Source organism: Lissotriton vulgaris, chromosome 8, assembly GCF_964263255.1.
Source record: "Lissotriton vulgaris chromosome 8, aLisVul1.2, whole genome shotgun sequence".
NCBI lineage: Eukaryota > Metazoa > Chordata > Amphibia > Caudata > Salamandridae > Lissotriton > Lissotriton vulgaris.
In genome coordinates, this window is record NC_141696.1 from 82,132,001 (window position 1) to 82,158,214 (window position 26,214).

A 26,214-nucleotide genomic window follows, 5' to 3' on the forward strand; every position below is an offset into this window, starting at 1 on the left:
GTGTGGTACTGTGAAGATGCAAGATGCCATCATGCCTATTAGTCTCATGAACACCCTGGCTTGCAGAGACTGCTGGTGTTGAAAACTTGAGACTAAGGCTTGAATGCTTTGTATCCTGGCTGGACTGGGATACGCTAGAGCTGTGGACGTATTTAGTGTAGCTCCTAGATACTGATGTACGTGCGAAGGCTGTAGGTGCGACTTGGTGTGGTTTATTGTAAACCCTAAGTCGTGCAATGTTTGAATTGTTTGTTGTGTGTGCTGAACACACTGATTGAACGATTTTGCTTTTATGAGCCAGTCGTCTAGATAAGGGAAGCCATGTATCTGTTGTCTTCTGAGATGTGCTGCTAATACTGCTAGACACTTTGTGAATACTCTTGGTGCCGTTGTTACCCCAAATGGAAGGACTTTGAACTGATAATGTTGTCCTTCTAGTACAAACCTTAGATACTTTCTGTGAGTAGGATGTATGGGGATATGGAAGTAGGCGTCCTTTAGATCTAGTGTTAAGGAAGTCGCCCTGTTGTAGCAGTGGAAGCACTTGTTGTAGAGTGATCATATGAAAATGATCTAATTGTATGTAATGGTTGAGGGGCCCGAGGTCGAGAATTGGCCTTAGTGTCCCGTCCTACTTGGCATTTAGAAAGTACAGCGAGTAAACCCCCATTCCCTGTTCTTCTAAAGGAACTATCTCAATAACATCCTTCTGTAGAAGTGATAACACTTCTTGATGAAGCAGAGTCAGATGGTTTGTAGACATTGGACGCTGTCTCGGAGGTATGTTTGGAGGGGTTGCTGTAAGTTCTAGGCAGTAGCCATGTTGAATAATCTGTCTTACCCACTTGTCTGTTGTAATGGAGTTACAGACAGGCAGGAACTGTTAATCTGCCCCCTACAGGAGTGGTATGCTGTGGGGGAAGTCATTGTTTGGTGGTGGAAGAGGATTGATTGTTGTTGTTACCGCAACCTCTTGCTTTATTATTGTTTCCTCTATATCCTCCTCCTAAGTATCCCTTGTTGGAGGATGTCTGTGACTTAACACCTTGGCTGCTTTGAGTTTTCCCCTCCTATGCTGAGCTTTGAGTTTCCCCATTGTTCATGACGAGCTCAGCTCGTCATAAGCACAGCTCAACCGTGCCTCATGACGAGCTGAGCTCGTCATGAGCAGCGAAAGGGTTAAATGATGTTGTAGTGTCTGCTCCAGTCTGTTTGGAGCCTCCTCTGTAGGAAGAGCGACGAACGGAGCCTCTATTTGGTGTAGACTGCAAAGCTCCCATAGACTTGGCAGTGTCTGTGTCTTTATTCATTTTTTCTAGTATGGTGTCTACTTCAGGACCAAATAATTGGTTTTGATTGAAAGACTGGTTTAAAATGGTAGTTTGCACTTTTTGTTTAAACCATGACATGCGTAGCCACACATGTCTCCTAAGTATGACACTGGTATTGACGGCTCTAGATGCTGTGTCAGCGGCATCTAGTGCACATTTTATTGAGGCATTGGATATTAACTTGCCTTCTTGTATAAGGTCAGTTGCTTGATCTTTGTACTGATCTGGTAGATGTTCCAGTGGTTTTTCTAATTGATCATAATGAGCCCTATCATAACGAGAAAGTAGGGCTTGTGTATTTGCTACACTCCACATGTTTGCAGCGTGTGCAGCTACTCTTTTCCCTGATGCATCAATGACTTTTGATTCTTTATCAGGAGGGGGCGCTTCTCCAGAGGGCTCAGAATTCGCCTTTTTCCTAGCATTGGATACAACTAATGAATCTAGAGGTAGGTGTCCTTTAATATAGACTGGGTCTGTGGGTGCTGGTCTATATTTCTTTTCAATTCTAGGGTTTAATATTCTTGTGCGTACAGGGTCTTTAAATAATTCTGGAGCATGCTTGATTACTCCCTTAATCATTGGAAGAATTTGAGCAGTCCTCTGAGAGAGCTCAAAGGTATCTAAGAGAAAATCCTCTTCAATATCATCAGAATGCATAGGGACTCCGTGGTAAATAGCAGCTCTGTTTAACAGATGACTAAAACGAATTGGGTCTTCTGGAGGGGAAGGCTTTGATGGGTATGAGTGTTCTGGAATGTCAGGCATACTCTGTGGGTTTGGAAAGTCATATATAGTTACATCTTTTGGGTTTGAATAATCCCATATACCCTCATCTGTGTGATATGAGCTAGGCTCTTCCTCATCCTCCCCTCCCTCTAAGCTTTATTCATCATCATTTTGCTGTGAGGAATGTGATGATACTGGAGAATGTGCAGGAGATATCTGAGGTGATATGTTATGAGGTACAGGAGAAGGAGGAAGAAGAGGTGTAGGAGAGGAAGGGTGCATAGGAGATGTTGAACAGTGTATCTGCTGGTCTCTTCTTTTGAAGTGTAGTACCCACATGTCCTGTTTTTGGGTCTATATAGATCTTCTTTTGTTGAGGATCTGGTGTAAACAGTTCCTCCTCTTCTACAACCTTCCTGGGCTTAGATTTTTTCGACTCCGTCGGAGGTTGTGGTCTTTCTTTAGCATTGGGAGGTGTAACGTCCCGTGGCATAGTGTTCGGTGCCGAAGGAGTTGTTTTCGGCTACATTGGCATGTTCGAGGATTTGGGCACCTCGGAATCAGGCTTTTTTGTCTTCGGCACCGAAGATGTAGAAGTGGACGGCTTTGGAGCCGGTGCTTCTTTCGGTTTCGGTACCGGTACGTCTTTATGTTTCGGTGCCGGTATGATTTTTGGCTTCGGTGCTAAGGTGTCTTTATGTTTCGGTGCCGACGGGAGAGGTTTACTCGTGGCAAGGCACTAGAAGGTTTTGTTGGTTTCTTCGGAGCCGGGCTCGATGGCGGGGCTGTCGAAGTGGATTTTCGGTCTCGACTGGGCCCTTTGGGCGGAGTGCTGACCTTTGCCTTCGGTTTGGGCAGAGTATGTGGTGCAGGGGCAGTAGTACTCACGCGCTGACCCGATGGAATGGAGTCATCTGAGTCGTCTGCCTCTGATACGATCTGGAGATCAGGAGAGTCTTCTTCGGGAACGAGGGGGACCTCTTCGTCGAAGATATCCTCCGGTGCTGGGGCTGATCTCCTCATCTCGTGTCGACGGGCCCTTCGATCCCGGATGGTTTTCTTCGATCGGAAGGACGCACAAGCTGTGCAGGTCGACTCGTCGTGTTCCGGCGATAGACAGAGGTTGCAGACCTCGTGGTGATCGCTATGTGGGAATTTTGCCTGGCATTTCGGGCATTTCTTGAACGGAGTTCTTTCTATGTGGTGTAGGCCACACGGCATCAATAGGCCTAACGGCCCACTTTGATGACCGGAATGGAAGTTATATCGTCGAAAAGCCTGGTCTTCGATGTCGAAGGTAGTTTCTTGAAGTTTGTGGAAGTTTTGCGCTTCGAAGTTGCTGCAAAAATGTTTTCCGCCCGGTGCGGAGAAACTTTCATCCGAACCCAGTGGCGGAAAAAAATAATCTAAGGATGGAGTTGATGACCATGCGCACTGTTGTCCAAGGGAGGAGTCACCTATCTCGACTACAAAGACTTCTTCCAAGACAACAACAACCTGCAATCATCCGAGCCCAACACCAGGTGGCGGTCTAATGCGAAGGTGTACAATCTGCAGCTCATATGCCTCGAACATGAGTAATTTACATGCAACAAAAGTCGCCACTACCATAGAAGGAAAGCGAGGCATTTTCTCACTTTCTAGAGTGCATTCCTTTCAATAAGAAGTGACATGCAAACATTTTTGGAAAGTGGCCCTCCATCTGTAATGAACTGGAAAAGGCCTTAGCTCTTTAGTAAATTTTAAACAAATAAACAAACCTTGCTGGCAAGTATTTGGCCAAAGCATGCTCTTTATCAAAACTTAGCATTGGATTTCATTTTTCTCTCCATTTTGTCAAAACGGCGCACACAACTGAATTATATTGTTGGTCTAATAAAAGGTATCACTACTTGTAAAAAAAGAGTGAATCCCACTGATCCCCTCAGCAGTAAATGGAAAAGCTGCTTTAGTTTCCATGCAAATCTAGCTCATTCCAAATGGAATGAATTAATTCCACTTTGTATTCACAATGTTTGCTTTGTTCTGCAGGGCTAGAGGAACTAGGAAATAACGTTGAAAGAGGGGTAGACAGATTAACATAAATAAAAAGTTACTTTCTTGTTATCCCGGTTGTTGGTCATGGGAATATGTGCTGAACTCATAAACACTGAATATCTCCACGTCCAAGTGGGATCAAAGAACACTTTTATTAAGAGTGGTTTATTTTCTTTTTTAACTTTTTTAAATCAATAAAATAGTTTTAGTCCTATCCTAACCCTAATGCATCCTATTCTATTTTTGCCATAATGGTTAGCCTTAAAAAATAACTTGAACCATGAAATACATTCTAAAATTAGCAGAGAATATACATTACATTTTGTTAACCTTTTTAAATTAAGTACAATGAGTAAACAGAACTGCAAAGTCTATGGAATGAAAAAGTAGAACTGACTGCACATGGCATGGAAGGCTCAAGGCTGACCTAGCTATCTCAGAAGAGTGGCTCAGGCACTTAGAAGTCAGTTCATCACACAACTGTTTGCCATGACTGTTACAAGAATTCAAGAGTGCTTTTAATTCCATTTAATCCCCTTAGTTCTGGAGGAGGAGGGAGTGACTTTCTTTTCTATCACATGATATTTTCTGATGTTCATGAACTCTCAATAGGGAGCTTACTCCCAAAGGCAGGAATCATTATCTGTACACAGAGCACAGATAGAGAAAAAACACTAAGGCTAAATATAAATAAAACTAACCAATTGATTGAGCAGGGACGGCAGGCCTATCTGGAGATCCTTCTTGCAATCAAAGTCCAGACAAACATGTCTTGCAAATATGTACAAAGATCTCTGGAAAGCTCTACTGACTACTTCAACCAACTGGGAAAACATTCCTAAACAAGTCTATAATCCTTGCTTTTGCTACTTAGCTTGTCCTTCCTGTCCAGTTTACACCATGCATTGCATCTTTACCTTTTCCAAGTGGACCCTCTCATGCTTGAGGAGCTCAGACTTCCAACGGAAGCCCTTGCCACAGTCGCTGCAGTGGAACGCCCGCTCCCCGGTGTGGATCTTCAAGTGCGTGGTCAGATGCTGGCGCTGGATAAAAGTCTTGCCACACTCGGGACAATTGTAGGGTCGCTCCCCCGTGTGGATGCGTTCATGGATTTGGAGAGAGGTGTGCCGCCTGAAGCACTTCCCACACACATTACAGATGTAGGAGCGCTCCCCGGAGTGCGCCTGCAGATGTGTCTTTAACGTCCTCTTATTATAAAAGACTTTCCCGCACTCTGCACACTCTGCAGGCGTTCTCTCTATCTTGGGGGCTTTTGGACGTGCTGATCTGAGGATACTTTTACCACTTCTGGAAGAGATCAGTTTTCCTGTTGGAATGGCTTTAGATGTCTCAGGTGTCTGTGCCTCTTCCGGACCTTGAGGATCTGGCTTCAACTTGTCCTGACCTGCATGACAAAATAAAAAAGAGAGCAGCACTGCTACAGATATGCCTGGCATGATGAACAAGTAACACTCAACTACGGAAATGCTAAAGCAGTGATACGTGCAAAGAACAGAATTTATTTACAGGTTAGGAAAGGAGCAGTAAAAATATAATATACGTAGGGGAAATATATGTGAACCTCCGCAAACAGAGTTAAGCCCAGATACTAGCCCGGGATGAGGGAGGTACAGGGGACAACATTGTGTGCAGGTGGAAGACACTAGAATTGGGTGGGAGGGAAGGGTAACCAAATGTCGGTTGAGAGTATGGTGAGAAGGGACTAACTGTATATGAAAGTAACTAATGTGTACAAATGCAATGCCTACAAGGACACTATTGTAAAACTAGACTTGATGGAGAATGTTATGTTTTATTGTGCAAACCTGAAAAAAATAAAATATATATATATATATAAAGATAGGCTAGCGGACATAGTAATGGGGCCTTTAATGGGAAGAGATAGCTGACAGTTTCTACTTAATTTCCCCGTAAGCTGCACATGTGCACACCATGCTTACATTCAGCAACCCAAGTCTTCATGGTATCTCACCCTCTGCTGCACACATCAGCAGAGAGACTTCATCAGCCACTAGTCGTATGAAAAACTCAAGTGGCATGAAGGGCAATGTGTGTCCTGGAGTGGGGGCGGTGCAGGAAAGTCAGTGGGGAAGAGGGTCTGAGGTGCCAAGGCCTGTAATGGGAGAGGGTGCTTTTTTCGAATGCCACGTGTTCCCCAATTAGCCTAGGGATGAGTGGAAATTTTAGTAGTGTCAGCCCTGTGACCAGTACTCATGTTTTCAATGAAGCCAACTGCCCCACTTGTTTGACTCAAAGACTGTTGGGGGTCAGACAAGACTATCGGAGAATCCATCACATGCAGGTTATTGTAAATCAGAGCCCCACGCTTCTATCCCTAAAAAAGTACGCGCACACAACAAATGGTATTTTAGAACTATAAGATTTTTCAATATTTAGCACCAGTTTACAAATCATGTGCATCAGAATGGTCATGATTATTGCAAATAATTAGAAGACAATATGGAAATCAGTTCAAATGTCAGGCCAACCACCATCATATTTTATTACATATCTCTAAACAATTATGCTAGTCCGTAATTATTATGTTCAAAGGTTGTCAGCCACCCAACCTGTATTGCCATATTAATTTACTCAGCTTCCACCACCACGTCCACCACCACCACCACGTCCACCACCACAACCACATCCACCACATCCACCACCACCACCACATCCACCACCACCACAACACGTCCACCACCACCACGTCCACCACCACCACCACAACCACGTTCACTACATCCACCACTTCATCCACCACCACGTCCACCACAACCAAAACCACAACCACCACCACGTCAATGTCCACCACCACCACCACGTCCACCATCACCACATCCACAACCACCACCACCACCACCACCACCACGTCCACGACCACGTCCACGGCCACGGCCACCACCACCTCCACCACCACCACCACCAGGTCCTCCATCACCACTACCACATCACCCACCACCACCACCACTACCACTACCACGTCCACCACCACTACCACGTCCACCACCACTACCATGTCCACCACCACCACCACAACGATCAAGTCCACCACTACGTCAAGGTCCACCACCACGTCAAGGTCCACCACCACGTCAAGGTCCACCACCACCACATGTCCCCCCCCACCACCACCACCACCACCACCACCACCACCACCACCACAACCACCACCACAACTACCAGCACAAACACCACTACGTCCACCACCACCACCCGTGAGAGGTAAAGTGTCACTGGAGGGCAGGGGTAATAGGAGTGTCCACCCAGGCTGTACATGGAACATTTAAGGATGGATTAGGTGCGAGAAGACTGGATTAGGGGCTAGAAGTTTTACACCAGACCCAAGATACATTTTGAAGAGGTGCAATCTCACAGGGGCTCCTGTAAAAGCACTCGCAGAATCTCTACCTCACAGTGGCATACCTGCACGAGCCACTCACTCAAAACAAGCATTGGCATAGCCAATAAGTCCTGCCTTTGGGACATCATAAGTTTTTAGGCATGCCACACTTGATATTGTTGCACCAAGGATATTGTGCTGGATAACTAAACACTTATAAGGTCCCAAAGGCGAGACCTATTGGCTATGCCAATGCTTGTTCTTTAATGGTGTCTAACAGAGTGAGGAGGGGTCACTCATGCTGGTTCCAGTTTTGGCACAAAAGCATGGAAAGAATTCCAATTTGCAGAAGCATATTGAAGTTACGGAAGCAAATGCTTCAACCTCTTCATCCTTCCAAGAATGTCATCAGTCTGCCTCCTCAGACCTATTGGTTTGAATGGTGTCAAAAACATGGGAGTATCTCAACAGAAAATATGGCGACAGAACACAAAGTCAACATAAACATTAAGTTTGCTTTTCTAGGTCCTATGCCACCTACACACATTGCGTAATATTAAATGAAGTCATGGTCATATGCAATGAGGCCTGTCTTGCACTTAACATCAATTATTAACATACGAACACCCTGCCACACACAACAAGGCAGATAAAGGACCAAGGCTGAAAAAATGGCTATGGGGCCAGTCATGTGTTAGTTCAGTGCCATTTCACAGTAGGTGTTAACCTTTAAATGTAAACGTTCCTAAATTGGTTTTGTACAGACAACTTTATGTGCTAATGTGCCTCCCTTCCCATGTCGCTGTAAACAAGTGCAAGTCCGAAAGCCAAGTATTATAAACCTCCTGTCAGGAGGGTTAACACATCATAGACTATTAGTCAGGTTATGTTACTAAGGCGAACTAACTTTAAAGTTAAAAAGATAAGAGAATGCAACTTTTAGACTCTAGAAATCTTGAACACACCATCCTCTAGGATGTGTCGGAAGTCTAACATGCGTGTGCTAAACTCATATCGCTTAAATTACCTTTCTTGGTGGCTATATTGTCACTAGGACTGTTCATCAGATCCTCGCCTTTCTATGTATGAGCTAAACATGGGTTTTCATAAGAATCAGACTGTCATAAAAAGTCACACTTCCTAAACCAGAGAGCATCTTTGCTAACCTTTCAACACCAGCACAGAATGTATGCATACACTAGATGATAAAACGATGCTCGGATATTGCACAGATAAAGCAAAGAATTTGAAGCAATCAAAACTATTACTTGTGTCACCTGCAGCTCCAAGTACAGAGCGGCTTTATAGCAACATTTATAGAACACGAAGAGGAAAAGGAACCGTGCAACTATGTTAGGTACCAATCCAATTGAAGAGCTATGTTGTGGTCCACCAGGTCCGTGCACGACTTCCTCGTGTAATGCAAAGTTCTGTGGAATGTGGTGTCGATGAACACCAGAGAAGCACTACACCTAGGAACGCTCTTGGTGCTCAAAGGAGCAGTGGAGACTGGTACATCTTGGTAGCTGGTGAAAGTACACAGTAAGGAGTAACAACTACTCCGACATTAGGTATGCAGTCACACACAGCTATGTCCTCATGGACTTTGTAGCAAGGGGACCTCCAGGCTGCTGTACACATTCAGATGTTTTACACCAGTTATAGATTCCAACTTATAGATTGGCAGAACCACCAGTTGCCAGCCTCTCACTCCAGCCTATCAGGGGACAGGCAGCACACGTGCATCACAGCCACATCATCCCACACTCAGAAATGAAACACAATGCACCTGCCACATTGTTCCCAACAAACTGACATGATGCCTAGAATGCCAATTATCTTCCTTCAAGCAGGTCACTTTACCTCTGCAGGCTGAACGTGGTCAACGTTTCTCTTGCTCTTACCCTTGGCCTCAAAGTTAGATTATTTATACAGAAGCAGGAATTGTTTACTGCCTTCTTCCAAACGCTCCTCGTGTTCAGGCCTTCTAAAATTAAGTCTCCACAATTCGCCAATTCCCATACTATCCCACGTCATGCAGAGCTAATGAGTTATAAAGTCTCAACCAATGTCTCTCTCCATGTAATTCCTGCTGTGCTATCACCAACGTCTGTATCACTCAGTAAGCATTTTATTTCTCGCTCATCCTTCAAATCTCCCAAAAGGTACACCCACAACACGAAACAGGACCCATCCAGGCACATGCCAAACATACAGTCTTTGCTCAACCATTTCAACCTCTGTACAGCCACATACATTTCAAGTATCGGGTTAGGAGGCACCTCCCAACACTTACAAGACATGACTAGTTTCCACACCGATTAAACAAAGACAGATCCCACCAACGCAACAATATCATCATCATGCTGATGAAACCAAAAGGCCTCTGCCATCAGCAGTGTAGCCAGAACGGACTATTGCACACAACATACATTATGTGCAGAGATGGACGCTCTTCTGCCCAATCTCCTGGGCTCCAGAGCACCATCTCCTACCACAAGAGAGCTTCACCAAACCTCTTGCCTCAAATAGAAACAATCCATATCAACAGACATGCTATCTAACTGCAAGCACCTGATCTCTTCTTTATGCGGCATATGCCGAAGGCTTTAGCTGTGCTCTACACTGCGGGACCACGCTGTGAGAGAGTTACACATATGTAACCTACTAGATGCATATCGATAAACAGAATATCATCTGTTCCACAAGTTTTCCTCACATCAGATAGGAACAGCACTGAGACGTACCAAACAGGCCGTCTACACGACATCATATCGAAATCTTTTCATATATATATATACGTTCCTCATATACGTTTTTAAAGGTGAAAGTTTTTATTACACAGCATTGTTTCGTGGGTCCTCACTAGCGGTTTCAAAAGAAAGGAGGCATTTATCAAGTGAATGTCGAATTACACTATATAACTATTTGCCGAATCGTAAGGACTTCTCCTTAGCAGTTGCTGAGATATCTAGTCCTTTGCACCATAATAGATCCGCGTATTACAAATATGTATGAAGTAAACTAGTGGCTTGTCCTGAAGAAGGCGTTTTTGATTACGCCGAAACGCGCGTCGATAGAATATATAAAGATTGCCTATTTTATCTAATTTTAATTAAATGTGTATACCTATCACCATCATAAATGTATCATTGTTGATTTGACTTTTATGTTTTTTATTTTAATTAATTAAAAATACTGTATTTTTATACATGATTCTTGATGTTTATTTTTCCCTTCAAATGTATTATAATATCTGATATGATTGAATTATAATTGCCTAGGAAGTGTTTGCTCTCCTATCTCACCAAGGAGACTGCCTGGAGGGGTCTTTATGACAAAGGAATTCTCAGCCTTACCTTCTGCTGCCTCCGAGTTCCCACCAGCCCCTTCTTTCTGATGCTCTTCAGAATCTGTCCTCTCTTGCTTGAGGTCTGTGCCTGCGTCACCGGGCGATGTCGTCAGTGCCTGCAACACACACCACAAGTTTTTAGACTCTTGCTCTGGTCTCAGAACATCACAAATAAATATCCTCTGCCTACAAGAGAAAACACTGGCTTACCTTTGGCTGCAAAGGTGATACAAATGTTACAGCAGGTGTTTAACATTTATCACCAGAAACAATGCATGCTTTCACAAAAATAAATACAAAAACACACAGCAGGAGTGTAAGCTTTTCTCATAGAGAAAACGTGTGAAGCTTAGGCAGTGCAATGGAACCAACTATCACACAGTACAGGCAGAAGCTGTGCAGGAGTGTCACTGACACATGCACACACACACACACACAGGTACACACAAACACACTAGTTAAAGGCGGTCTTAAGGAAATGGATACACAAATGATATTGTAAAGACAGGACGAGTTAACAATTCTTTCATATAGCCACACAGTCCGTACAGTACAGGTATAAAGAGTGTAAAGTACCTTCACACATACAAACACGAACAGTGCAGACAGAAAGAGTCCAAGCTTATCTCACACACTGCGAGACCCACCTTACCCCACCGCGTGGACCAGTTAATGTGAGCATGGGGTGGGATCAGTTTCCGGATTCATCTGACCTCCTCTACCTTGTATTTGAACAAACAATCCTGGTTTATGCACGTTACCTGTTGGTCGTGCACCCGCTCATGCTTGAGGAGCTCAGACTTCCAGCGGAAGCCCTTGCCGCAGTCGCCGCAGTGGAACGCCCGCACTCCGGTGTGGATCTTCAGGTGAGTGGTCAGGTGCTGCCGCTGAATAAAGCTCTTGCCGCACTGCCCACACTGGTAGGGCCGCTCGCCTGTGTGGATGCGCTCATGGATTTGGAGGGAGGCGTGCCGTCGGAAACACTTGCCACACACGTTGCAGATGAAGGTGCGCTCCCCTGAGTGCGCCTGCAGGTGCGCCTTCAGAGTCCTCTTGTTGTAGAAAATCTTCCCACACTCGGCGCAAGCAGCGCACATTTGCTCCACTTTAGGTGTGATTGGTGGTGCCAGAAGAGTGGCGCTGCCACAGTCCGTGGGGTTTCCAGGTTCAGCAATGGCTGCTGATCCACGGTGGTTCTCTGATATGTGGTCAGAACAGTTCTGTTCCCTTGGGAAGGCCTCTCGTGGCTCCACCTTTTCTGGACCTTTGCTTAGGCCCTTCTCTCCTAAGGCCTTGTCGATAAGCCCTTCACCTAAACAAAAAGAGGCTTTAAGTCAACGAACAGTTCAAGAAACAATTACTCAGGTGTGCTAAAATATTAATTTTGAACATTACTGCAGCAAAGTAAGACAGATTTAAATTTAAAGACAGTCTGAAATTGTAATAAACTCTGATAATTAAAATATACATTTAATTTTTTGAATGAAATACATTATTTTTTAACTAATAATGCGTTAACTTGAGCGTAAGCATCCGTTCTAGGATCTAAGTCAGCGATCACAAACGATTTAATTAAAAAAGTCAGAAAAGAACCTGCTTAGCAAAACATTTGTTTTCTAAGTGTGGAATGAAGACACACTTAGAACCAGGAGACTTGAGTTTTGAGTAGCTGGTTCCCTACTTGACCACTAAGTGTGATCCTGCAGAAATCACACAATCCCTTTGCGCCTTAGCTCTCTTAACACACATACATACATACATACATATTGCAATTTCTTAAAATAAACCACATGCCAGTTAGTAGTCTATTTAGACTGCAATTTTGCACGTGGAAAGCTTTCAATGATTCGAGTTCTAAACAGGTTTAAAAGATGTCCCTTTTTATGCTAAAAATAAATGTCCTGTTAGGACACTGCTTTTAAAAGTGACACTGCCAATCACTTCAAATAGATCATGACGTCTGCCGTGCTAATTATTTAGTAATGTTAGATTCATTTAATATGAAAACCCCAATCCCACACTGACTGCTTAGGGCAGTGTAGGAAAGCCTGACTATATTGTGTAATAAATCATGTAACCGGTTTGATCAAAAGCCTTGCCTGCGCTCTTTTTGCATCCAGCGGTGTTTGCTGCTGCCTGTGGTGAAACGTGTGTAGGACAGACTGTCTGTGGAAGGATCACGTGACCAGCTGATCCTCTGGCGACAAGCAGAGGGGGCGCTACCTGCAGGCATCAGAGCCCTGGCCAAAGGCAGCTGCCTGAGGCTGCACAGGTGGAGCGCTGGGGCCACTTTAGCCTCTCTACTTACACTGCATGTGCTGCTTGCTGGCTGTGCTATGACAGTTCTGAGTGCTTACTGGCAACCTTGTACTGCTGCAAGCCTTATTATACCTCTAGTGTCTGCAAAGAGATGCGTAGAAAGACCTCTTCAGGATGCAGACATCACAGTGGCTTAGACCATGCTTGGTCAACATCCGCTGATGTACCTGCACTATTAAAGATAGCGACATTTATAAGCAGGCATATTGTATTTGCATACCTATCAGACAGTGCCAAGACAGAATCTGTGACACCCAACTTGTTAGCTCCATTTTTATTTTTTATGGGAGATCCGGTTACCAGCACTCCCTGCAGCACAGCTGTCAACAGTTTTTAAATCTAATTTACCAATGAGGCCTCCATCCCTCATCCATTCGGATGCTTTACAAATCTAGTAAGGGGAAGCGAAGTGAAGTTTTTACTGGAGTCAGATTAGATTTCATTAACTGGTCTGCTCGGAAAGCCAGACGTTCTCCGGGAAGAATGAAAACTCTCACCCCAACAATCTTACTACATATTCTATTGGTGCTAATCAGCAGAAAACATATCTAGTTGCATTGAAGATTTGCCTTCCTTGCTTTACAGCTTTTTGATACGCAAGGCCTGGTTAGTGTGCAATAAACACATTAAGGAATCAATTATAGGTCTACAATAAGTATCCTGGCAAGGAACTTTATTGCCTTAGAAGAGATTTTATTCCTTTCTCCACAACAAAGTTCTGGTTGTCTTCAGTCACTAGCCATCTCTCAGGCAATGCATCCCATTTCCTTCAATACCCTTTTTTAATGCCATGGGTGTTAAAATTGAAGCAGAGCAGATAACAGTTGTGGGACCGTCACAAAAGAGGAATAATTAGTTACAGTCAGAGCAGTGCATGTATGGTCTGGTACATGTCACTCAGCAAAGATGCATTTGACTTTCCTACCGTGATGTAAAATTCTGAATGGCACCACAGGCCTCAGAGCCACAATGGCCAAGACCATCAAGGACAACCAAGAGGAGATCATAACGCATAACACTACACGTAGGAGGGAGGAACCATATGCACCCCTGAAACTAACGCGATAACACTCTTAAAAGAAAGGTTACTTACTTACAAGCATTTGGATGCTGTACAGGTTTGTGTTTTTTTGAATCTCCAACTCTGAAAATAATTTCATGTTGGTTTCCCCTTTTCTTAAGTTTATAATAGCAAACAAGATCAGTACAAGGACCAGTAGACTGCACTGCCGACGGTCGCCATCATTCCACTGCAGATCCTCTTCCCTCACCTGCCCCGGTTTCCTTAAGGTAGACGCGGTCTTCATTCAGCCCTGAATCACAACGGACACTGGAGCAACTAAGGCACTTTGAAGGGTTCAGTGGAAACAGAGATTTCTAAGTGGTAACTTGCATACACTGCCTTTCACACAGGTCTTAGGGATGTAAAGTCTCAGGCTCTTCCACACCACCTGGTTCTGGGGTTCGAAGGGCCTGATTTAAATGTTGGAGGAAGGGTACTACGACTACGTCCCAAATGACTGATATCCTGTTTGCCTTATTACAAGCGCATCATATCGAATGCACTTTAAATAAGGTGGACAGGCTTTTGGTCACGTGTGTGACAGTGCACCCCCTCCATCAAACACAAACTCCAGCCATAAGACGCTGTTCCATTGCCACAGTGAGTATGCAGATTCTCCTCTTGTTTTTACCACCACAACGTGCCCGTCTGGGTGCAGGAAAGCTTAAAAGATCCACACACTAAAAGCTCCGAAGGATTGTCTTTGCCTCAGGACAAATATAGCCCAAGTGCTGAATGTATTCTCCATCCAGAAGCACTGCAGATCCAATCCTGATCATTAAAAAATCTAACGATGCAACCGACAATCAGGAACGGATTATTTAACATGCGAACCAATGTACATTTTGTTCAAATCCCAGTTACCACTTCTCTTTATTCTAATTTTTAAATGAGTAGGACTGAACCAATCCCCTCTTATTCAGAGGGGTGGTGACTGTAAAGTAGAGTAGCCCCTGTAATGAATAAAAACAGAAAACTGGTTGGTGTACATAAAACAGAAGCAGCAATAATCTGCATCTCTCAGACTCACCTGAACGAGGTTTGTTTCGGCAAACAGTGATTTTGGAGTTAGCAGTGTTACAGGACATTAATCTATGGGGCCACAGGAAGGCTGCGCATCATTCCCAGCTCAGAGCTCCCTCTCTAGCCACACTCAATGGATACATTGATATACATCTTAATTTGCATCAGTATGATAAAGTTGTGTGGAGTCCAAATATGAGACCCCGCAACTTAGGGTCTGAGAGAATAAAGAGTCAGGTTTCTGAGCCTGGGATCTATTGGGCCAGAGGAGCGTCACTCCTGCTCAAGTTGGTTTGGAGAAATAATTTTTATAAATGTATTTTTCTGGTTTTGCTCACATGGCTTCGATTCTAATACAAAAGGTGCAGAGACTGCCTTGGCCTCTAAAGTCCCCTCTCCATTAGAGAGGAGAATGGCTGGGCTGCTGCAGCTCTCGGAGGCATTACGTGTATTCTTTGTGGATATGAACATTTTTGTGACTCAAGCTCAGAGTAATTAAAGACACTGGTTATATTTGGATCCGAGGGATCTGTTAGAAAGCAAACTGTCCAAATCTTCATATAAGTTCACAAACCTATACTCATGATCACAGCCGATGATTTTTTGGCATCAAGGGCCGTTATGCACATCTATCAGCTGGACAGACTGCCCATTGGCATTAATCTCAGATCACAGGCAGGACAGGTCAGATGTGGACTACAAATTTGTTGAACACCCACAAACCCATAGCTTTGCCATAATGTGATGGAGAAAGGCATTTTTATAATCTAATAGCCAATGAAAAGTGACTGAGAATTAAACAGATTTGCATATATTACATGTAATAAAAGTGAAACTTGTTTTTTAATGGATGCTAACACCGCCATTTGAAATAATGCCATGCCAAATTTAAATTCAAATGGTACAGCATTAAAATCTAATGTTCTTTTAAAAGATTCACTATCACTATGAAAGCACCAATATGTTCTTCTCTTTTTGAATACACACATGTGCAAAAGCACCAGTATTAAACATGTTATTTTAAAGCACGTACAACTTGCCTGGCAGCGAATCAGGGTCACAAGCCATGAAGACATTAGGAAGAGATGTAATGGAGATAAATTCTTCGATTAGTGGTAGATGAGGTTGATTCAACACCTGGTTCATGTGACAGATTGTAGTGATTTGGAATCTAGAACATTACGGTCAATGCTCAGCATTGATACAGAGTTTTACATATAGAAGTAGTAGAACATTTGATTATATTGCTTTCTGCGGAGTTCAGATGTACAATAGTGGGCATATTCTTATATAAGAGGTAAGGCACTAATTGTTGCTACATTAAACCATTGTTTATTCAGCTTAGACTGTATTTTCTATATAGTGCACAGAAAACTCTTTATCTTATATTGTTTCTGAGCTTCTATTTGAGATGCTGAAGGTCAGCCAAAGACGTTTCTGAATCCTGCATAGCAGATTCCTCAGACTTCCTCTGTGAAAGTGAAGAAATCACAGAGCCTGGTTTCATCACTCAGCTAGCGCCAAGACGCCCATCAGGGCAACTGAGCGCTTTATACATTTTTTTAACATAACAGTGCAGCTAGTAAAGGCTCTGCGTGACTTGGAAACCATGTGCACAATCTCTGTTGTAGCATTGCTGATAAAAAGGCAGCTGTTGTAAGTTTGTTCGTTTTACCCTTGGCCACTTTTCTGCCTTTTCATGCCCCTCTCCATCTTTTAGGTTTTGCCTGGCGTCCGCTGCGCAGCAGCGTTCGCGCAGGCGAAATCTTTTGAGAAGCAGTACGGGGTTTTTGTCCCGCCTGCTCTTCTATTGGCTAGCTCCATAAATGGAGGCTAGCCATTGTAAGAGAGATCTGTCGTCATTGCAGATTCGTGGGCGTTCCGGCGATTTTTTCGTTCTCCGCCCCTTTGTGACGTCATTCCGGCGGTGGGCGGTTGTTTTTTTTTTTTTTGCCAAGGTTTGCTTGGTTTCATTCCTCCGGAGATGGCGCCGGAGCCCGTCGACTTCTCGCATCTACTGGTACGTTTGTGTGTATTGAGAGATAAGGTAGCCGTGTATACCCCAAGCCTACCTCCCCACCCCCTGCTAGAGTACACACAATAAATGAGCACACACGTTTTGAAGTTCAAATCCTCACATGATGAATCCGTAGAGGTTACAAGTATAGATGCAGATTGTCAGAAGCGTGTCCATGATTGCTGAATGCCGTTGAGCTATGTCTTTCACTGACAGCATTTTGAGCATTTGCCGGTCCTTTCGAAGCCAAACAGTGGTGCTCATCAGAGTAAACGTGCAAAACTCAAAACCTGGGCAGGGGTCTTCAGTGGCGGGGTCCCTGGACATTATGCACCCTTTTCACAGCTGCATGTAGGGCGTTGCTTTCTAGGAAGCCTGTGCCCTACTCTTCGTGCCCTTCGTCCTTATGTTAACAGTGTCCCTGGGCTTGACTAATAAGGGGAAGGACTGTGCCCTGACCGGAGCGGCCGCCTGCACTTCGGTTACAGGCACGGTATTTAAAGCGGAAGGCCTGGTTTGGGGCGAGTTTCGCAGGCCCAAACATGGCCAACTAGGAAGGGGCACAGAGCACGTCGGGCCCTTGGGCCAGCCTTGCTGCCTCCAGCTCTCAAGCAGGAATCGGCGTGGGTCCACACACTTGGGTCCTGCACTACTGCTAATGCCAGATGTCACTTTCTTGGCACTCCTAAACTGTACTTAAGTAACTGAGCTGCGACGGCATACATCGGCCGAGACTGCATTGTATTTGTTGGTAGTCATTGCTGGGAGTGCAACTCGTGTACCTTCAGACTTGTTAGTTCTTCTTACTAGAGTAGAACGTTGGAGAATGATGTGGGGTACTTTCTGAGCAGGGTGTTCCGGAGGTACATTAACACTGAAGTGAATGAGATTATGTTACTTCACTTAAGATTCCAGTGTCATAGCTGCCAAGTTTTCAGTATGTTTATGCGTGGCATTTCAATCTTTGCCATGTGCGTAAATGCAACATACGCATTCTTCAAGTGTGACACTGAGTGACACTCTACCGCAAGTAAGTGAACATGAAAACGATTGAGAGCCTCAGTAATTTCAGTTCTCTGAGTTTTTAATGGAAAGAGCAAAACTACAATACAAGGGACACAATTAAATCAGAACAAGCATTGGCATAGCAAATAGGTCTCGCCTTTGGGACCTTATAAGTGTTTAGCCATGCTGCACATTATTCCCACACACATGCCTACACACTCCAACAACACATAGCATGCTGGGACCAGGAGGGCCAATCTTATAAGAAGAAAACTCAACAGACTAGGTTGGTTATAAAGAACAGAATTGGAAGAAGCGCATCATCAGACATGGGTCAACTTAACATCTAAGCAGTATTCAGAAAGAAACAAACTGTCAACAACCACAGACGCTAATTGCCTTGTTGGTGCTAGTGTGGTGCAGTGATGGGCACATATGCTTGAAGGGTGGTTAAATAGCAATTGTAGTGTCAGTAGAGGAAGGTTCTCAGGCTAATTAACCCGTTGGCTGCTGCCGTCGGCCAATGGTCGTCACGAGCACTACCTTGGTAGTGCTGCGCACGTCCGTTGGCCGACGCGGCCCCACCCGTTTTTTTAACGTTCAGCACTGGAGCAGAACATTCGAAGCAGCCAACGGGTTAAGGCTGTCATATCCCTACAGAAGGTAGCATTCTAAGCCATAGCTCGTTTTCAGCGGAGTCCATACATGTATGCCGTACAGTATTGCATTTCCTCTGTCTTCCCTCTTCACTCACTAGGCGCTCCAAAGACAACACTACAGCTCTTGCTGGAGGAAAGTATATTCTTGGCCCAAAGCACCACAGCTCACAAAGAGCACAAGTGGATATGCTTGTGCATAGTGACACTGCTGTGTGGTGTGCCTTACCGACTTGCCTCCAGCCCCTTTGTTGCCTTCAAATTTATCGTCCAGTGTCCCTGATTAGTTTCCAATATTATGTCTCCCCATTAAGAACCGAGCAGCATCAGGTGTGTGGGTTGCTGTGCTGAATAGGTGAGGCAGTGCCTGGTGCGTGTCCATATCAGTGTTAATACCTGCTCACTCACTCCTTGGCCTCTGTGCTGAGCGCACCAAGTGATGCGGACTATAACAGTGTTCAGACTATTTGCTCCTCAACTCTTTGGCCCCTTTGCTGAGCGATGGGGTGTTGTAAAGGTGTTAGTCGTCTCCCTGGCCTTGTCGCAGAGTATACAGAACGATGGAGCCGGTGTGCAGCCTATAACACAGGATATGAGGAGTAATGGTGAAGATCAAAGGAAGGTGCATTTATTATGGTCAGCTGAGAGTGCTACTGATTCTGTTTGCTTACGCGGAGACTGGGCTGATATAACACTCTAACATGGATGGGGGGTGGGGGGGGGGGGGGGGGGGAGGGGAGGGATGTATGGTGTCCAAACAGTCCAATCGGCCAGAGTTCAAAATAGCGGATTCTGTACTTAGAGGGATACTAATCAGAACAAAACTGCTCCAGAATTGTAGGCACGTGCTACAAAACTAACATAGCACCAGATGCAGCCCATGTCTGGAAAGGGTTTCCAGGGAAACGGACGGGTCATGAAACCCCAGCCCCCCCCTCCACCCCCCACCCATCAGTTCCAAAGAGGACACAAGGAATTCTTTGGGTGGAACAAAAGGACCCTATAAAATGTGTGCTCATCTCGAGGAAGCACATTCCTTGAAGGCTCTCTGAAGACTGGCAGAAACGCAGGAATGAGGCCCCAGCAACAACACAGGTTGTTTATGGGCTGTTACCAGAGCTGTCAGACATTACAGCTCAAGAAATCAAGAGCTGACCCCAAAGACTGTTCGAACCCGTGCCCAGAACAGATAATGACAGACACACACATCTGCAGCAGGCACACTAACCTAGTGAGCTACATGCACAGGTATCTAAGCGACTATAAATTAAGTTAGCTTTTTTAAACTAGCGCTAAAAAAAGATGTTACATGCCACAATATAGTGCTTTCCAAAACTAAGGCTGCACCTTAAATCTTATATCATTATCTTAAAGAATAAAACAGATTGGACACTTTTATTGTGAGAGATGCATAGTCTGACATCCGTACTCTACCCCATTCTTTCTGTCAAGAGCAAGCCTTCACTATTTCAACTTGCTATACCCTAAAAGTCAAAGTTCTCCCAAATCAGTGTGTACTGGTACTCTGTATCGATTTCCAAGGAAAACGGCCATTCTTGTCAAATGAATTAAACAAATTGCCGAATTACACTTCAGTCACTCGGGTCTTCAATAACTGGCCTACACCACCCCTACTTTGACATTACTAGTGTTCACTTCTTTGCGTCATTACTTTAGGTTTCTCCCCGTTCCTTCGTCCCTCCTTGCATGCTGGTGAACGGCTGATTTTGGCAGAAAGCACAAGGCATGAAGCGAGACCTGAGAGGCCAGGGAACCCACTAGCAAAGTCAGGCCCAGTCTGTTTGACAACCTTGTCCACTGGTAAGTACAGGTCTGCTGTAAACACAGAACTGGCAAGTATCCCTAAACACCCAACACCTAATGAACTGCAGACCTATGCCCATCAACACTGTTCTTTTCTCTTGCGTGTCCTAGAAGGATTTCGGCAAAGATGAAATATCTTGAGTTTCAACAAGGGGCAGAAGTAAACATTCAGGTCAGTCCAACAAAATATGATCTACCAAGGACCCCCTTAATAGGGGAACAGGCCTCTGACAAACCAAAGAAACGGAAACCAAAAGCAAGGAGCATTTCCCCAAAATTGCACAAGCTGCAAGGCAATCCAAAGAAAGTGAGTTTTACAAACAAGTGTTCGTTGGGTAACTTTATAGCGACTACAAACTAGTTTGTAATGAATGTATACAAAATACCTGCATCAAAGTACATAGTGTTGTACACAAAGCGGCCTCTCTCATACATTCGTTCTGCTATATAAGCTGTTTGCAAAGCAACAAACCTCTCTTCGACATATGTCATCTGCTTCTCTCTCAACCAAATACGAACAATGTTATACTAGGTTGGCTGCATCTGAAAATAAAACAAGCCAAGCCACGAAAATGAAGGTTAAAGTGATCGGACGGAGGCAGAGGGGAAAGCAACTTACTGACCCGTGACGGAGGAGACAGATGGCAGCTGTGCACGTGCACTCAACCTTCAGGCCAGCAAAACTCTGGTAGGTAGCACTTTTTCTTACCCTTTACTAAAAGTCGAGCAAGCAGCGCATGCGCTGCTCTACGCTCGACCTAAAAAAGTAAGTAGCAAGGAAGGCAGTCAGAAAAAGGGTGTGCGTTTCCAGCTTAGGTGTGCTCTTTTCTAGTACAGACCATTTAACGAGGACTGTGCTGGCAAATCAGTGTAGCAACAAACCTTCATTCTCAATATGCACTTGTCCCCCCCCATTGCTGGAAAGCAACCATACTGGCTAGCGTGACTAGATTTTAAAAATCAAAACCTAAGACATTCTTCAAACATAGAAGCAGAACTGCAATTTTATATCTACCAAAAGGCACAGAATAACTGAGCGGACATAGCTTACTAACATAGAAAAAAAGAGGCACGAAGGGTAATTAAGTGTAGCTTTTAAACACAATGTTATTTGTGTTATTTAAATTGCTTTCTGACAAAGGCTGATGCTGGACCTGGCTCCTTCTGCAGGGTCACTCACAAACCTTTTTTTACTCCACTTTTTGTTAAATTCGTTGTTGTTGGCCTTAGGACTCTGTGCACTTTACCACTGCTAACTCTTAAACATGGTCAAATTGGCTTATACCCAATTGGCATATTTATTTTACTTGTAAGTCCCTTGTAGAGTGGTATACCAAACACCCAGGGCCTGTAAATTACATGCAATCAGTGGGCCTACAGCACTTATTGAGCCACCCTGTTAACCTCATTGATGCTTGAGATATTCTTCTCCTGTGCTGGGCCATAATAGAACTGGGTGTGGTCATGACGAGCTCAGCTCATCATGAGCACACGAGCACCGTGCCTCAGGACGAGCAGAGCTCATCATGAGCATCGAAGAGATTAAGTAGCACCTTACAATATGTCACAGCCTGCCACTGCAGTCTGAATGCAGTTTTAAACTGGCATGTCAACTTGGCCATTAAACTCCCTTGCCAAGCCTTAAACTTCCCTTTTATTACATATAAGTCACCCCTATGGTAGGCCCTTGGTAGCCCATGGGGTAGGGTGCTGTGTCAGGGCATCTAAAAACCATAAAAATGTTACTAGACCTGCAGGACTAGTAACTTGAAAAATCTACTCGACCTAACTGTAATGTACTTGACCCATAAACTGGTTTCAACGATTGTCACACAGTTCACTTTGCAAAATCCTCTAGCTTCAGTCACAGAAAGAAAAGTAAATGTAGAAAGACAAACTGACATTTGACATTGTCTTTGAAAGCCAAGCAAATGTTTCAAGATTTCAAGATTTAAAGACAACTTTATTGCTCATTCACTTTGTGAGCAATAAAGATACTGTTAACTCTTGTCACATTTGCTGGACTTTCAGAGACAGAGGTGAAGAGTCAGTTTGTCTTCTACATTTACATTTCTTTCTGTGACTGAAGTTAGAAGATTTTCAGTTAGCCAGATAGGCAAGTAGGTCCTAAAAATAGTTTGTTCTGATTAAATCTGGCTTGCACCATAGCGAGTGGATTTTTCGAGACCTGTGTGGAATTTCAAAGCTTAGACATGTACTTTTAAATTTTGCCTGTCCTAGTAGGGAAAAACTCCTAAATTCTTTTTCACTACTTTGAGCCCTAACGCTCTCACAGGATAACATTCATAACATTCGGGATTCCTTATTAAATGTAATAAACAGTCATTTCCAATTGGGAGCAGGTGGCTATGTCATGTTTGGTGCCTTTGGAATTGTGGCAAAAAGCCCTATTTAATGGTAAAGTTGGGTTTTTGATCACAAGTTTAAAAATGTCACTTTTAGAAGGCTGGAATTTTTCTGCCCTTCGCCCCAGTTTGTGCCTCAGCCTGGCCTGGGTCACATGACTGGGTGCAACTGACAGTTGGACTTTGTGATTTCTTTTCAGACAGTCACACAATAGAGGAATTAGGTGTGCCTAAATAGAACATCAGCATGTGAATCCTACACCTGTAGTCCCCTATGTCTTATGTAACATTTTCTATACACTGATATACAGAGAGAGAGAGAGAGAGAGAGAGAGAGAGAGAGAGAGAGAGAGAGAAAGTGTGTGTGCGTTTTGTCAAATGCTCCGACCCCTTACACTGGTATGACAGGTGCTACAAAACAAATGAAACACATGCGAGAGAAGGGCTATGGAGAGATGAGACACTGTTTGAGGGCGATAGTGAGGGAATCATTGGAGAGACCCAATAAAGATTGCTGTATCATGGTGCACTGCAAGGTCGTCATTTACTACACTTTAAATACGAATACAAATAAATATATAATTAAAAATGTGTTGTAGAATGCACCATTTTTGCAAATGTTTTCCCTATTTTTGGGGGGTAGAACCCTCCCCCCCCCCCCCCCCCCCCCCATCCCATCCCTCCTTGTAGTGGTCAGGTTCACTCGCTGCGCTCGCTAGCTATGCACCACATGGGGGCTGGTCTGAGCAAATTTGCCAGGGCTGCTTTGGGTTCCCAGTCCGGCCCTGTACAACCCTTTGGTGTTTAAGAGACTATATGTTGCTCTATGTATAATAAGATTCTAAGCCACATGTAGTGTGCAAGTGACAACTGACTTGCCTCTTTGTTCTGTAGTGGTATTCTTGTCCGAGCAGAGGGCATGAATGTTTCTAAATTCATGCTTAAAAAAATCTCTTAATAAACGCCTCTCAATGCAGTGATATAATCTAATATACTAAAGGAAAACACCTCTGCATGCTACAAAACTAATCTTTTATCAATTTTGAGGAGACTTTATCTTATTTTTACATGAGGTCTGTAGCATGATTTATAAGCATACATTTTTGTAGATCGGCTCCTGCATGGAATCCAAGAGTCAAGACAGACTCTTGGATTGGCTCTGCTACCCATTTCTATGGGCCGTAAAGAAGAGAAACACTAAGGAAGTGGTGAACAAGAGAAGAAATATTGCAAATGCAAGAGAAAAAGCTCAGGGTAATGGGCGATTCAAAGAAGCGCTTAGAGTGAAACCTATAGAACTGAAGTGAGGGCGAGAACTAAAGGAAGGAAGTGTTTAAGAGAAAAAAGAGGTACGAGCCTTCACAAGCAAGATGAATCGAACACTCTTGTACCCAAAGGTTGGCATAGTTTCCTTAGACGAGGCAAAAACAGGACAGAGTGGTTTGGTGTACTGAGGAGGCGTGTGCAACTTATTAACAACGAAGGGGAGCAAGTAATTGGCACCTGTCAGGATAAAGTTGCAAGTTCCACACTAATTACGAATTTCAAAATGATGAATTTCGAAATGCTATCGCCTTGCTATCATGAGGAAGCATTCACACAAGTTATGCTTCATTCTTAGATGCAGCAACTGAAGGTTATTCCAAAATAGTGATTCGTACAGTAGACACCGATGTAGTCGTTCTTGCAATTGGCAATTTCAAAACATTAGATGTAATGAATTGTGGTTAGCATTCAGTACAGGAAAATGTTCTGCTACATACCACCTCACAGTACTGCAGCATGTGGATCTCTGCCGTTTCCCCATGCTGTTACCGGTTGCGACACCATGTTGGCTTTTCATGGTAAAGGGAAGAAAGTAGGTTGTGACACCTGGATGGCACTAGCTTCGGTACTCCAGCATTTAAATTTCTGTCAGATCAACCAAGGGCTGTAGATCGATGTTCACTTCAGAAATGTCGAGAGATTCCTTGAACATGTTAAATGATATGAGTACCCTTGCAAGAATTACCTAATTTAAATGATTGGGGCTGGAAGCAGATTGATGGAGTAATGGTACTGCATAGGACAACCATTCTAGAGGCATATAAGGCATGCAAAGAACTTATTTATTGTGGCTGCAAAAAGTCAAGCCGAAATTAACACAAAGCTCAAAGGCGAGACTCCCGTGCGCCGAGCCGACCTCGTTGCGTATTGTTGAATTAAAATGGAAACATTGTCCACATGGTCATAGTATGTGTTGTAAGGATACAAATGATAAGTTTACATTTACTACAGTGTTTGTTAATTATTCCTGGCGTTCTTATTGGTGGCCATTTTGGTTTTATATTTATGACGTCACAGTCTAGGTCCAACATGTGCATGCACGACATTCACTGTTGTGTATACATGAACTTTTGTGCCAAATTTGACACAAATTGGAAGATTTAAAATTATTTTCTAATATTTATTGTCCATCTTGGATTTCGATTGGACTATAGGACATAATAGACAAGATCCACTTGGGGTCTTGCTCTTAAATGATCCCTATAAAAAAGATCAATTTTCACCTTTTTAGCACAAATTGAATGATTTTTCAGTCTAACAGCTATGCTACCATACTAAGCTTTATTTCGGCAACTGCCACAAAAGCAAACATAATAGCTAACAACTTAAAACATAACATATAAAATAAGTCAGATGTTTGTAATACCCACAGTCAAAACTAGCAGCATATTGGGGGAACAGAATATAGAAGTTATAAAATAATTGAAATATTTATAATACCCACAAATAAAACTAACAGCATATAGGGGGGACATCACACCAATTTTAAGATGCAAAAGTGAATTTCATCTAACAACTCCTTTACTGATTATCTACTGTAACACAGTCTACAAAAAAACATAAATGACAACAAAATGCAACTCGGACACATAAGAATCTTAGGTGCTATGCACTGGGCGTCAACGGGGCAGTCTTTTTCGATCTGTGTCTCCACATATATAGAAGAAACCGGGAGATATCAAAGACAGTTACATGAGCTGTGTCTACCTTAAATATCCTAGTTGCTTTTTTGTAGTCCTTAAAGCCCAAGTTACGGCATAACTGCAGGATCCGTTCCTTCCTGTGTGTGCGATACTGCGGGCAAA

At 43.7% G+C, this 26,214-nt stretch overlaps 1 protein-coding gene across 1 annotated transcript in view; it reads right to left on the reverse strand.

The window, feature by feature from the left end:
* LOC147693453 (uncharacterized) overlaps positions 1 to 26,214 on the reverse strand; it is a 177,743-nt gene that overhangs the window by 81,619 nt on the left and 69,910 nt on the right. The window contains exons 4-6 of the mRNA XM_086933734.1: positions 11,572 to 12,122; positions 10,818 to 10,926; positions 5,015 to 5,502 (exon numbers count right to left, since the gene is read on the reverse strand). Coding sequence (XP_086789860.1) covers positions 5,015 to 5,502; positions 10,818 to 10,926; positions 11,572 to 12,122 — 1,148 coding nt within the window. The remainder of the gene's footprint in view (positions 1 to 5,014; positions 5,503 to 10,817; positions 10,927 to 11,571; positions 12,123 to 26,214) is intronic.